General features: G+C 43.3%; 1 protein-coding gene across 1 annotated transcript; it reads right to left on the reverse strand.

The window, feature by feature from the left end:
- Positions 1 to 4507: 4507 nt before the first annotated feature.
- GEM (GTP binding protein overexpressed in skeletal muscle) lies at positions 4508 to 13316 on the reverse strand. Its single transcript, XM_054291478.1, has 5 exons — positions 13247 to 13316; positions 11210 to 11552; positions 8064 to 8140; positions 7358 to 7562; positions 4508 to 5737 (listed from the first exon to the last, which is right to left on the reverse strand). The coding sequence occupies exons 2-5, from the start codon at positions 11541 to 11543 to the stop codon at positions 5460 to 5462; spliced, it is 894 nt and encodes a 297-aa protein (XP_054147453.1). The 5' UTR covers positions 11544 to 11552; positions 13247 to 13316; the 3' UTR covers positions 4508 to 5459.
- Between the last annotated feature and the right edge of the window lie 1477 nt (positions 13317 to 14793).

The following is a 14793-nucleotide window of genomic DNA, read 5'->3' on the forward strand; positions in this document are numbered from 1 at the left end:
AAGTTCGACCAGTGAGCAGTTCAGTGGAACACTCACAGCAGCAGAGCTGGAGGGCCTTCCTCCAGAGGAGCAGCACCAAGCTCCCCCTCATCCCTGCGTGGGAGGGACACCAGCCCAGAGCCTTCCCCTTGCTCCCCTGCTCTCCACTGCTCACCACACCAGGTCTGGTGGGGGGACACAGTGTCCCAGGCTTGCCTCACCCACCAAGTGCAAGTGGGGAAGAAAGGCTGGTGCCTGCATGCAGTTAGTACAGATGCAGGAGCTGAAGTCAGGCATCCTTCAGTGTATCCTTGTGACAGTCTGCATTTTCTCATTGAAATTCCCACCTGCCTTTCTCCTGTTGGCCCAAAGAGCAGTCAGAGGTCAGCTCTGGGCATCCTGTGTCTAACAGGAGGCTTTTGAGTGCACACAAGCAGAGTATCAGAAACAACTCCTATTTAGAAAGTAATTTCACTTTAAAATGACTCATGCATAATTTTCAAGACTTGGAGGAAGTGTATTACACTAATCATTTTCTCAGCAAATTATTAACCATGTTCCAGGTAGCACTGTAAAATGAGGCACACAGGACCTGTGTGCTCTGTCCTGGGTGTGTTGTCCCCACTGTCTGACTGCAGGGAACCTGTTGCAGCAAAACTGCTAAAATTACAAGGAACTTGCACAGTGAATTTCAGTGGCTCCAGGCAAAAACACCCCAAACATTACCTTGATGATCTCACATTTGTGATTACAGAGGATAAATGTAGAAGTATTGCAGGCCCCCATGTGAGGTGGTCACTGAGGGAGGAGTGGGACTTGCTGCAAGATCTGTGGGAGATTTCTGCAGTGACAGTACCAGGAGGGGCAGGTGGGGAAGCTGTCAGGTTGCACACTAACATCAGGGCTCTGTGGTCATGCTGTGTACCAGGATTCAGCCTTGTTCCTGCAGCCATCACTGCCCTGCATTGCATCCTTACATCTGGCCCGTGGTCCCTTCTGGGAGCAATGGCAGAAACAAGGCTTCTCCACAGCTTTCTGAAGCATAGTGGAGAGAATAACGAGCTATTCCCTTTTTTGAACTGCAGGGAGTTACATTTAGAGAATTAGAAGTCACTCTATAAACCTCCCACAGAGTCTGCCATGTTTAAAAGTGCTGGCAGTGTATGACCAGCAATGTGACATTTTTGCAAGATTTTAACACAAGATGCCATCTGTGTCTTGGGTGCTACTGCAAACCTACTGTTGCATGGGTCCTACAAGTGAGAAAACACAAAAGAAAGTGTTTTGTTCTGTCCTCCCTCCTGTGCTACCACAATGAACCAGAACTGGTGGGACTGCAGGCAGGGCAGACAGGTCTCATTAAATATTATTTAATGCCCTTGGAAGCCACATCTGACAAAACCTACAGGGTGCTGAACAGCACCTCAGCCACAGCATTTGCCCTCCTAACTGAGCAATGAGTTAGTCCAGGAAAAGAGCTGGAGGAGAACCAGCCCCAGAGCTCACAGTGGCACTTATCTCCTGTGCCTGTGAGTCAGACACAGGAATGGTTTGCATGATGCAGTCAGCTCTACAGTCTTCAGAGGTGTTGCAAGAAATGAGCTGCAGGGCTCACTTTTGGAGAGTCAATAGTTTATTAGTCCAGGGATCTCATCAGTACATTGTCTCTTCTCTGCATGCCACAGCTTTCTCTGAAAAGCATTCCCAGGGAGAAAGAAGAGCTGTGGCAGATTGTAAAGACACTGAACTGCTTCCTTCCTCTGCAGCAGCTGCCTGTAGGTCCCCTATCTTCACCAGCACTGTTCCTGTAAGGAGCCCTTTCTCCCCTTTGTATCTGAGCCCCAAAAAGCCCAAGAGAGAGAACTCAGGTCTTTATGGCTTTCCATGGGGCTGATGTTGAGAGGCTTGTATATGTGAGGGTCAAATGCACAGTACATCCATTAATTTTATGGAAAATATCTTTCTTTTACTTAACTATTATCAATAATTCTCTCAAATCCAAAATCCTGTAGCACCATGCAAATCCACATAGTGCCATAATAACAAGTTGTTTTCTCACAAAGCATAAGTAAACTTTTCTTCATGCAGTTCATCTGTCACGATTAAAGATTACAGAGCTGGACATGCTCTGTAATTCCTCTTACAAATCTGATCTATCTTCTTGAAGAGAGCTTTTTATAACAGCTATTTCACTATAATTGGCATTTTGTGTGTTCTTAGACTTCTTTTTTTCTGTACTTATTTTCTTTTATTTTATTTGGACTCTGTGAGTTTTGCTGTTTTGGCCTTGGTGCTCTCAGCGCTGTGACTCACGTATTCCACAGCCACTGCCAAATCTCTGGGTCCAGCATTGTAATTATCACATCAGGATCTGTCATTGTAGCCCTGACTTCATAAATAGCAAACAATGATTAGAATTGCTGATTGATCCATTCCACAGTTTTGGACACTCACACCTGAGATGAACAGAGGGACTGTTAAAGATATTAAAGACTTGAAATATCAGCATTCCAGAGTAAATTAGTATTAATCAGTCATTCCAGGTACACTAGCTTTTATATATAGTAAGAGTTGCTGTATTTGGTAATCTGGTGATGATCAGCTAAAGCCATGACTCAGATTAATCTCATGAGCTGCAAGGGAAAGCCCCAGCCCTTCCTCCATGCCCAGCTTGCTGCAGCCATTTAGCTCAGAGCATAAGTCTGGGTTCCCTTAGGTGGAACTCACAGTGCCCTTCAGGAGTGCATCTCAGGCACTGCAGCCCCAGGTCGACATTCAATCCACAGGACCAGACCAGACCAGGTTCAAAACAAGAAAAGCCCTGAAATGCACAAAGTGTAGATGCTCAGCCCCAGCTCTCTAAGCCACATTCCCAGGTCAGAAATAACACACCCTGGTGGTGTCTGAGCTCCAGCTCCATGGAGGAGATGCTGCTGCTTGTGGATTTTCACCCTACAGGTTCCCCACGCTCTGCCTGAGCACCTGGGGCAAGCATGGAGCCCGCAGGGTGAACCAGGGCGCTGGTGAGAGCTTGCCTGGCACGGGAAAGGTGGAGGCATGTGCTTAAACTGTTTTGGTCCAAAGGCAGTACTGTGCTCTTCAGACACCAGCAGCAGTCCCAGAAGATAGAACTGCAGTGATGACTGCTTGCTGTGAGCAGGAAAAGTCAGGTGACATGCCATGCCCAATGCACAGCTCTTTGTGGCAGCTTGTGACATCTCGGGGGAATGCGCCTGCCTCACTGGATGTTTTTCTTTGAAAAATCATATGTTTTAGTAAGAAATTATGTTATCTTGGAAGGAGTGGAAGGAGATGAGCAAGGATATGAAAACTTACTGGGCAATTCCAAATTTTTATCATGCCATAAATGTATCCTGATATCCTAATGATGTCACGAACATATGAACATGTATGAATCCTTTTATTCCTAAGGGCTGTATGTATGATCAACATGGACATTTTGCATTTCTTCAAAACCTGCTTGGTTTAGATTTGTAGCTTGACAGATATAGAATAGACTAAGGAAATGTGCTGCTTGCTTACAGCTATACTTTCATTTCATAAATATAATCTTAATTTGTGCAATTTTGTTTTCATTTTTGAATGGGGGAAAGGTTCGGAGAGTTTAAAAGTTCTGAAAACTAAATTCTCTAGACTGCTCTGGGCTGACCTTAGGTTGCATGCTGACTGCTCAAAAGCATTCAGCCAAAATGCAGCAATATGGATCTTGTCTGTGCTCCTTTCATAAGGGGTTTTTTCTGTTCTTGTCAACACTTTATTCTAGATCAGAAATTTCCTTCCAGGGAGATCTTAATACCACACAAGCACTGAGTCATTCTGTAATGGGATGTTTTACCCCTAGAGAACTGCTAGAAGTCATCTCCTCAGCAGAGGAAATTGTGGGCAAACACTCAGCAGGCTCATTCCTGTCCAGAGCATTTGGTACAGAAAACTGTGCAGCCCAAAATGGGGAATCCAAGTTTCACCTTGTTAGTGTTGCACGTTTTTACCTTCATCATCTGGGAAGATGAGCTGCCAGGCTGGAGATTTGGCTTTTCTGAGTCACCAGAAAATGTAATGACTGTACCTCTGACCAGCATAGCCAAGAGGAAAATAGCACAAATATGCCCAACAGCAAGTGAGGGTTAGGGCACACCATGCCAGCTACCTGCTTTCTGTCCGTTTCACTTCTCCTCATCTCCAATAGTAACAGTACTCATCTACATTTCTAAAGTGTTTCTAGGCTAAAAGCCAAACACCTTTGCTAGAAGTGATTTATTTTTAACTCTGTCACCCCAACCCCATTTTTATGTGAGGGATATTGTGCACTCGTCTCTGAGGCTCCTGGCGCTTCCTGCCTTGAGATGCTAGGTTGCTATGCAGCCTGTGCTCAGAGATGTAAGGAATCCTCTCTGCACCTCTCAAGAAGCAAACTTGCCCAGCATGAACAATCTTTTCTCTGCTTGAAAACATTCTTAGGGATTTTATACTGAGGCTCAAAGGCAGTCATATATTTTATTTATTTTATTACAAGGCATGTAAGTAAAAACTTGCATATCTGAAAAAAGATATTAGATAGAAAACAGTAATAAAATTAACATTATTATCTTAAGAAAATTGGTAATAAATACATTTCCCCTCGACATTAAAATGCTTGTTATTTTGCACAACAATAAATACAGCATAGCTCTGGCATAGAGAAAGGCCAAGGATGGATACAAGAAGTCCACGTGGTGGCATAAAAAAGCTCAGGTGATTTTTAAAGGTTTGGCATCCTGCACTTGATGCACTTTGATACAATTTGCACTTTAATTTTAATTTTACTATGATTTTTAAACAGTCCCATAATATGAAAACATGAGAGGAAAATTTGTTTGACTGTAGGATTTTTCCTTTAAATATTTTCAAAGTAAGAGATGTGTAAACTCACTGAAACTAATCCTCAAAATAAAGAAAAAATACCAAACAGGTGTCTTTGTGGTAATTCTACAAAAATGCTTTTTTTTTTCAGCTGTGGGTGCTCAAGCCTGACCAGACAACTGACAAGGGACAAATCTCCAGTCAGTTCCTCAATTCTTTACACATTTTTAAAAAAGAAATATTAATAGCAAGAAGAAAGAGTAAAGACAGTAGTTTTCACTTCCCAAGTTATGGCGTTTGAGGTTCTTACACTATTGTCCAAAGGTGAGAAGAGAAAGAACAGGTGTATTCCAGAACAGCTCCCAGCATAACTTTGGGTCATTCTGGTCTATGCTTTTCTTTTAAAACTACTGACAAAAAAAAAAATCAGAAAAAATTTTAAAAAAGGGAAGAGCTATTTCCATGCACTGTGCTGTTCTTATGCCAGCACATATCATCACAATCACAGCTGTGAACCTAAGTCACTGATAGCCCAATCTAATATAGATTGATTGATTGTCCTATGACAAAGTTAGATAATGTCGGCAAAATGCCGCAAGCTCTGGCAGAGTCCAGTGTTCTTAAAGTACTGAGAGGTCATGGCAAGACTTGGACTTGAGTTTGAAGGCCATGTTCTTGTTGTTCTTGGCAACTATTTTGCCCCAAAACCGCCTGGCTTTCTTGGGGATGCTCTCTCTCCGCTTCTGTAGCGCCAGGCGCTTCTCGTTCTTTTCCTTGCTGTCCCTGCGGAGCCGGACTTGCCGCACGATGCCCTCGAAGAGCTCCTTCACGTTGTGCTGCACAGCTGCTGAGGTCTCGATGAACTTGCAGTCAAACACCACGGCACAGGCTCGCCCCTCTGCAAAATCCCAAGGTGGGAACGTTACATGGGGTCACAGGGCCGGGGAGAACAGGGACAAGCTGCCATGTGCGGGGAGTCAGAGCCACCAGGGAATTCCTCAAGCCTGATATAGGCACGGATAAGCCTTTAATCACCTGGTGCTGCCTGCTAGCCCAACATCCATCTGCCCTGTGTCACAGCTGCTTCCCAGAGGGAGTGGGGGTGTATGGGGGGGTAAATCCCCTCCCAGCACAGCCCAGCCTGCAGTGCTGGCTCTGAAGGCAGCGCAGAATGATGGACTTGAGCCACTGAGCCACTGAAGGCTGGGAGGCCAGCAATGGCTCAGCACTACCTGGCCATCTGCAATGCAGGCTCCCTCAAGCTGCACTGAAGGGTGATGGCGGCACTCTCCAGGCATACAGCACAGCACTGGAGGCAGAGCACTTTCCTCCTTCATGGGCCATGGGTGTAAACCACAGCCCTAGAACTGTGGCAATTTCAGTGAGAACAGACACATGTACAAAACCCTTAACAAAGGGTGTCCATAGCTTTAGGGGTATATCTGAAGTCATAGTTCTTATTCTCAATTACATGAGCCTAAGCTAAACCTGACAGCTGTCTTTCACACAAGCCAATTTCTGGCTTGCTATGAATTCATTGCCAGGGCCATTAAAGTGACATGGATTCACCTGCCATCTTTCTAAGGAACTTTCAATCTGGGCAAAGAGGAATGAGAGGGCAACCCTGGGCTGCCTATGAACCCCTCAGTTCAAGCTCTTCACTTGGGGCAGCTGTGACAGGAGCCAGAGGAACTGCACACATCCACAAAGAAAAGAAAAAAGTCTAGCTCAACTTGGAAACAGAAGAGCAGAACAGCTGCAGAGACAAGAAAATGCTGAGGAGAAGAACCCATGTTTCTGATGGGCCAAGATAAGAACATCTAATGCACAGCTGTGTACTACAGTGTGCCACCTCAGCCTCAGGGAAGACTTTCCAAGAAGATATTTTACTGGCTGCAGATGTTGAGAGCCAGCAGCAGTGCTCCCAACAATCTCTCGATTCCTATTTATGGGCCTAGTGGTTCTTCATTTGTGTGCAGCCAAGGGAAGGCTGATTTAGCATCCCAAAGCAAGGCAATAAGGAGACCTCTTCTAAAAGGCTGCACAGTTCCTGCCCAGACTAGCAAAACAAAGATGGAGAGGGAATTTTAATTCGTCAGGGAGGACAGAGAAATGGTTATAAAGAAGAGAATTTTTGGCAGCAAAATAAACGGGGCTAAACTTGTTATGCATAAACATGCATTGGGAATACAAAGGATTTCCAGCTACCAGAGAAATCACATATTGCAGTGCTCTTACACTAGGAGCTGGAAGGTAAGAAATCCCATTTATGATGGCACTTAATAAATAAAGAAAAGGGATCATCTGACATATAACAGTATTACCAAGGAAGGCTTAAGGATCTGGCAGACCCTTCCCAGTCCTCTGCCCTCTGTTCCAGTCCTCTTTTATTTTATTACTCTTTTATTGCCTAGTCCTGATCACAAGGTACTCCCTCAGCCAGAGCACTGCAGTTTGTCCAAAAGCTACTAGATGACTTTTAATGTTTATCTCGGGTTTATGCTCATCATTTCCTTACCTGCCACTGAAACTTCACGGCACCTGACAAGGTCACTTTTGTTGCCAACCAAAATAATGGGGATATCTTCTTTCTGGCGTGCCCTGCGGAGCTGTATCCTGAGCTCAGAGGCCTTCTCAAAGCTTGCCCGGTCCGTGATGGAGTAGACGATCAAGTAGGCGTCTCCCACTTGCATGCAGTGCTCTCGGATCCATTCTCCCTCCCGCTGTTCAAATGAAATGGTCAGACATCGTTATGCCCAGAGCAGATTTTACTTAGAAAGTAAAACATTAGAGAATCCAAATGCATTCCTGCTGTAAACTGTAATGGGTATGGTTTGAATCACACTTATACTACGAGTAATTCCAAAGTGGTGATGGTATGAATACTTCACCACAAAGGGGGGCAAAAAATTGCCCCAGATAATTTATTTTGCTGGCTTTAGGCTGGAATGAAAATGGTCTGGAAAGAAAGCTTGAATGTTTTGTTTTATCATTAAAAAAAATGAAGACTTGCACTTCTCAGACTCACAGTGCAGAGCCATTAGGCATGCTTGCCTTGATGTGAGGTAGGGTTAATCCTATATCGTCCCTGATAATCCTATATCTTCCCTGATTCTGCTCTATGGAAACACCTATTTTCTTTCACAAAGAAAACTTGCTTTTTATGTTAGCAGTTATTCATATACACTTTCCTGTCAGCATTTGACTGGAACAAATTAAAGTACCTTATTATCCCACATGTCGAGCAGTATAACAGTCGCACTTTCCCCATCCACCATCAGGGTTCTTTCATATGTGTCTTCTGGAGAGAAAAGCAGAAAGGTTGGTGATATATTAATGTGTTTCATCGTATACATTAAAAAATCCAAGTTGTTGAATGTGGGGGATTTGTTGGCAGAGTTATTGAGCCAAAATTTTAGGCTGGCTCACATCCAGTTCTTTCCTCATTTCCATCCACAATGAATCTGCACTCTGTTCATTATTGGTTGCCTTACTTTCCATGATAGATGAAAGATCAGGAAACAAAATGTTCATTATTTTGGCTGATAGTCTCTTTATCTTATGTGGGAGAGAGAAAATAGAACCAGTGGAAGAAATAACCAAAGGCTGAACATTTGCCCCATGGGAGCAGCAGAGGCCAGCAAGGCTGAGTAATGGAAAATATTTGCTTTCGCTTTAGCATGGACAATTTACGGGTGAACAGTCACTGCAGCTGAGAGCAATACAGCAAACAGCCTACCAAGTGAGGAGGACAGGGTGTTGTGAGACAACAGCTGTTGAGTTTGAGAGAGACTGAGACTTCAGTTGCACGTTCTCTCCCATTACACTGTTTCCCACATCACCTTTGATGTCCAATAGCAGAAAAACAAAAAAAGCACAGGTCAGTTATTTTGTACTGCAGTCATAAAAATTCATATCTAGATTATAAATGCCATGTGGCAAAGTTCTGCCTAGGTCTAGGGGGCTGTTGCCACTCTGAATTTTGATCAACCCTTGCTGTGAAATCTGCTTCAAATACCAATCTTTCTTCTTTTCCCCAAAGCTGGGGACATTAGGATGAGCAGTGAGAAGTTTGGACCCATTTCTAATCTCCCACTAGCAGCCAGTGGGAAAAAAAGGCCAGTCTTAAGGTACTGCAGCATTTAAAGGATCTGTCCCAACCAGACTTGTATATAGGGTATTGTCTAACCTGTGCCTCATAAGACTTCTGCTGGGCACTGATGAAGTGAGCTTTCCCCTAAATTGTAATCAGAGCCTTTCCTCAAAGCTAGGGATCCACATCCCAGTAAAAGAATAAGCCAAAAATATTACACATTTAAAATAAAGTCAAATGGGGCCATGCTTAAAATGTCAAGACTAAAAAGACAAAATCACTAGGAGTGGTTTCCCTTGAGGTCCCAAGAGTATGAGGCTTGTGTTCATGATTTAGCTTCATCTTACACTCAGTAGCAAAGCTTCTCCATAAAAGCAGCTGTACTTCTCTGTAAGCTGGCTACCCTGAAACTATCCTCTCATGTAATTAAATTTCCAGTGTGTAAGCTAAAGTTCCAGTTTGTAAAGCTAAAGTAAATAGTTCTTTCAAGTGACTGAGTATCTGTGCGAGAACAAGCTCCATGCACACTAGAGAACAAAATCCAGAAGACTCCTTCTGCACTGCATTACATATAGAAAAGCTACAAATGCACAATCACACTCCTTGAGAATGCCTAAATAGTCATATTCAGCACTCATTTGCACCGTGGTCAGTCCTAAGGAACTTCCATAGAATATAAAAAACACTGAAAGTGAGCACTTAGTTCATTTCATGCTGTTTTCGAAGCTGACAATAAAAAGAGAGATAACAGCAGGACTTGAAATTATCTCTTCAGAGCTGGCCCTGAAAATCTTTCACTGCTATACTCCAAGCAATGCTGCTGGGAGTGTGGTGGAAAGAGGAAACCACAAAGCTTCACATGAGGGAAAACTGCCTGACAGGGGTGTGCAAAGCAAATCAGCTGCACTTCCTGATGGCTTGTCCAAGGATCCTACTCTACTTCAGTCATTTAGCACTAGGAAAACTTTTATCAGAGATACTCCAGGCTGAGGAGCTGGTAGAACTATGGAAAAAGCTGATGGCAGAAGCTGAAGGCAGAGCACACCTAAATCGGTGAATTTGAAATCCCCCAAAGGCACAAACCTCTGTGTCCCCAGTCTGAGACAGCAAGTAAGGAAAATGTGTATCACACCTTCCTGATACTGGGCTTTTTTAAATCCTGGGCAAAACTTCCCCTAACTGGAGAGTTCAACACACAAAAAATAAGCTGTCCTGCCTATGCCCCACTGAAGGCTGGAAGAGAAGCCCAGAAATTCTCTGTGGTAGCACTGGCACCATCACACCAGGGGAATACCGGCAGGAGACAAAAGGGAGAGACAAATAAAGCCCTGCACAGTGACAAACAAAACCCAGCAGCAAACTGCATGTCCCCTGAAAGCAGCAGCAACTATCTCCTTGGAGACACAGCAGATTTCTGTGGCAACACAGCCCTTCCCCATGAACATCTTGCACACAGTATAGCTCAGGACTTGGTGCTACAGCTTCACCTTCGGCATGGTCTGATCTTTGGGATTAAAGAACACTTCTCAATCCTAAACAAAGCAAGGCGGGGAAACAAGGAGGAAGCATCAAAGAGAACCCTACAGCTTGTGTCTTTCCCCCAATGGGCAACAGGACTTTTCCTACTCTGTTGAAGGACCTATATATTTTTTCCTCCTGGAGGAGCCCAAACTGTGCAAATAACATGAAACAAGGTTTTTACTCAAAATTTCACATATTTTACTCAAAGTCCATATAGCCTGTACTAAAGCAATGTGTTTATACAGAAAAGCTGCGATGACTTCTAATGGCAGATACTTTGGAAGTGACTTTTTGTTTATATGATTTTAAAGTATTTAATTCCTGTAAATCATGAGGACCTTCAGTTGCTTTCTCTCCCACAAGGAAAGCTGGAGTCAGCCCTGTGATGGCAGTGGTGACACAAATGTTGGACCAGCATGAAAGCTGAAGCAGACTCTTGTGTAGCATTATCACAGGTAGGAATGAGAGATTTTCCAACAGGTATTTTGGAATTAATTAGCGTGGGAATCTGAATTGCTCTCTTTCAGTGGCTTTCACTCATTGTTGGAGAGTATCTTACTCATCTTATTTTGTTGTTTTCTTGTTTTCTTAAAGAAGGTGCTTGAGTTCAATCAGTTTTGATACTCACACCCAATCACTTGCTACTTCTGGTTTACATTAAACATCCTCTCTCTTTTTCTGTGCCAATTACTACCGGCAGAGCTGACTGCAAGCAAACACCAACACCCCAGGATTTAACATCTAATAATTACCTACCTCCCAGCACCTCACAGTCACTGTCAATGCTGTCGTGCACCCCTGCAAAGATGTTGGCCAGCGAGGACTTGCCCACGCCGTGCTCCCCGATCAGCACCACGCGGTAGCAGCTGCTGCCAGACTCGGAGGAGATGACGGAGTCGGATGACTCCGAGGACCAGCTCCTTCTGTAATATTCATCAGGGCTGATGGTGTATCGTTTCTGTGGGTTGTACTCATTGGAGTCTTTCTGGACCAGCAGGTTCTTCCCATCAGCAGGGATGCTCCATCGCTGCTGCTGCTGGTGCAGACTGCTGTTGTGGGTGCGACGCATGGTAACATTGTTGAGAGTCATTTTTAACCCCTAGTGAAAAACAGGGAAATCACAAATGTTACCCACAAAATATTTAGAAATGGTCTCTTACTAGCTTCAAGGGGCCACATCTTGCTCCTGTGTAGGGATCTAATATGTGAGAAAAGAAAAAATTAGTTTTTCTGCACTCTAGTGAGTTGGTGATGCACAAAGAAGTATTTTAGTCATTAGCTAGTGAGACAGAGCCTGTTTCCCAGGGATAATACCACCCTCGCATGCTAAATCCTATCTTGTTTAGCCTTCACTGGCTCCTGGCTGTGCTGGGTGCAGCCCAGTCCTGGAAAGGGAGGCATTGCTGTGTCCCAGGAGGAGGAGGAGGGCACAGTGCTCAGCACAGCGGTGCTACACAGCAGCTGCAGCCCTGCCGAGACACTGCCTGTGCTGCAGGCAATGTTCACCTCCTTTTGGCATCACTGGGGACAAACAGGGACTCTGGTCTCAGCTGCCTCCCACTGCTGGTGCACGGCATCTTTCTCATTGACTCAGGTAAGAGCTGAAACTCTTGGGAAAGCAGTAAGGCATCATTCACTGCACTCTTGAGACAGCCCTGGTACAAAAAGTCATGCAAGCAAGCCTTGCTATGATGGGGTGGATTTGGGTCTTGTCTGTGGCCAGGTAAACAAAGAATGATTCTGCCTCAGACAGTGACTTTTTGGCTGGTAAGAGGGAGAATGTAGTGAAATCCAACAGCTCTTCTGAGGAGGTACAAGTCATAACTTCTACAGGAGACACAACTGAGAGTAAAGGCTCATTAATTTATAGATATTAAATCAATAACTTCATTACCACACAATTAATTAGTTAGGTTCACTCTTCTTACATAATCATAGCTCTTAATTACATTTTACTCAGCAAACTCTATTTTGCCTTGCTTGGAGGCAGAGAAGAGTGATGTCATTCTCACAGGCCAATACCTACCATTTTTAGGAAAGTTACTTTGATGCATTCCAGCTCCCAAAGTGACCATTATTTAGACATTTTCCTTTTTGCCCTATATCTGATGTTTCTCGGCTCTCTCCTCCATTTCAGTAAATAAGATAATTGTCCATAAAATTCACCCAAACACTTTCAAACCTCAATTATAGGTCATGAACAATAAAAAGAACAGTAAAGCAACAGGTACAAATTGCTATTCTTCTTCACACAAAACTGTCTGAAAACTTCTATGAATAAATTTCCAGCAGGACCCAGGACAAATATGTAGAAAAAGCACTGTCTGAATTTCCTACAGAATACACAATACTTTCCCTGTGATGTGCAGTACTTTGGAGCAAAAGGAGATCATTTACATGGTCCTAGCCACAGTAACTTTGTCAGCAAGAAATACATCTAAAGAAGAAATCATACACAAGCAAAGGCTTCTTCACAAACAAAATTAAATATTTACTGCGGTTGAATTCTAAAATGCACTTTTTCCTTGCAGTATGCCCATTGTAAAGACCAGATGAAAAAAGCCAGATCTGATTCAGTCAAACAACAGAGAGTAACTCACAACCTGCAACAAGCAGTCACTCACAAAACCATCACAAACACAAACACTTTACAATTTAGCCCCTAACAAATTGTCATCCCTCACTATAAAAAGCCGAACGAGTCCCTGTCACACACTGTGCTCCAGGCTCAAACTGGTTTTGCTACCACCCCATACTGCCGCAGGAAAAGAGTGGATCCAAAAGCACTCTTACTTGTGCCAGGCTCCCGCAGCCAGAGCAGTCCTTTGCTCCTGCCCTTCTCTCTCGCTGGGCTGTGCACTCTGAGCAGCTCTGCCGAAGTCAATCCTCCCCTGCTCTGCGACTGCCTCTTTAATTCTTTCTCAGCAAACCTGGTTTATATTAAGCCCATCTGATCAGAGACAGGGCTTTTCCGTGACGTGGCTGGACTTTCCATACAACAGCCAGCCCCCAGCTGGGGGAAAGCAGACATGCAGAAGAGAAAAACTTCTCTCAAAACAATCTCAAAAGACTTACTCAAAATCATGTGATTGTTTTAAAATTGCCAGTAAAATAAACACTTTTGGTTCTTGCATGATGAAAACAGGAAAGTGGAACAAAAATAAATAATAGATGTCATTTAGCCTCAGAGAGCTTCTAATTCAAATGTTATCAAAATTAATGATGATTTAAAATTTACCTAAGTTTATTTAATGCATGAAATTCTGTAAATGTATTCTGTATCTGTTCTCTGTCTGCAAAACACACTTTAACACCCTGCTGGACAAAACATTTCTCTGGAATAAAATATCTGAATGTTATTTTGAAATTTTTTAGAATTAGGAATATTATTCTTGGAGCTTTGTTGGAGTTTTGTTTGATTCTTTGTTTTTAAAGCTCCAATATTAAGTAACCTGTTATTCTCTGTCAGCCTCCAAGTGACTGCACCCAGTCTCCTGAACTGCATAACCATCTCTCTCGCACTTCTGCTTCAATATTTTACTACCAAGGGCTTGAAAAGACATCCAGCTATGAATTCAGTGTTACTGCAGCTGGATGTTGGCAAAGATGCATCAGAGCACACAAAGTCTGCACAGAGTCACACAGTGTTGACATTGTGTACAAGAACAATCACTATATAGTGTACATGCCCCAAACCCAGGGTCTGGTCCTTAAATTTTTACAGCCTCACAGCTGACTGGCACAAGAAATTTTGCCAGGAGGCAAGAAATCCAAACCTGCTGAAATTTGTAACAACATACTTCTTCATTAGCAAAGGAAGAGTAAGAAACTGTGACAGAACTACTTTCTAGGGGTGCCACAACTTTTATATAAGTATACACAAACCCTGTAGCCAGCTCCCAGTTATCCAGACTCTGGATTAAATATAATGAGGTCCTACTGCTTTCTCTTATATTTACATATTTACATTTTATATTTACATTTATATTTACAATCTCCTGGTCCCTGAATCTGATAGGACAAGTTCTTATCCCAGAAAGTCTGAACAACTTTGGCTTTAAACAGGGGAATTTTATTTTTTTTTTTTCCATTCTACAGGCAAGAAAATCTTTAACTGACAATGCACCTTTATTGAAGGGAACACTGATGCGCAGGAAACATCTCCTGTTAACACTGCAATTGAAATCTCCTTCCTTTGCTTTCCTTTTGGCTTTATTGCATTCCTGTGTCTTTCATGAGGGTTTTCAGGGACCTCCTGAGCCAATCTCAAGTTTTACAAGCCTAGAGCTTTTCACAAACTAATAGTTACTCATAGGTACATAATAGGTACTAATAGGTAC

This window comes from Melozone crissalis, unplaced genomic scaffold (genome assembly GCF_028551555.1).
Source record: "Melozone crissalis strain CALT ecotype California unplaced genomic scaffold, PUWL_Pcris_2 ptg000002l_1, whole genome shotgun sequence".
In the NCBI taxonomy this organism is placed as follows: domain Eukaryota; kingdom Metazoa; phylum Chordata; class Aves; order Passeriformes; family Passerellidae; genus Melozone; species Melozone crissalis.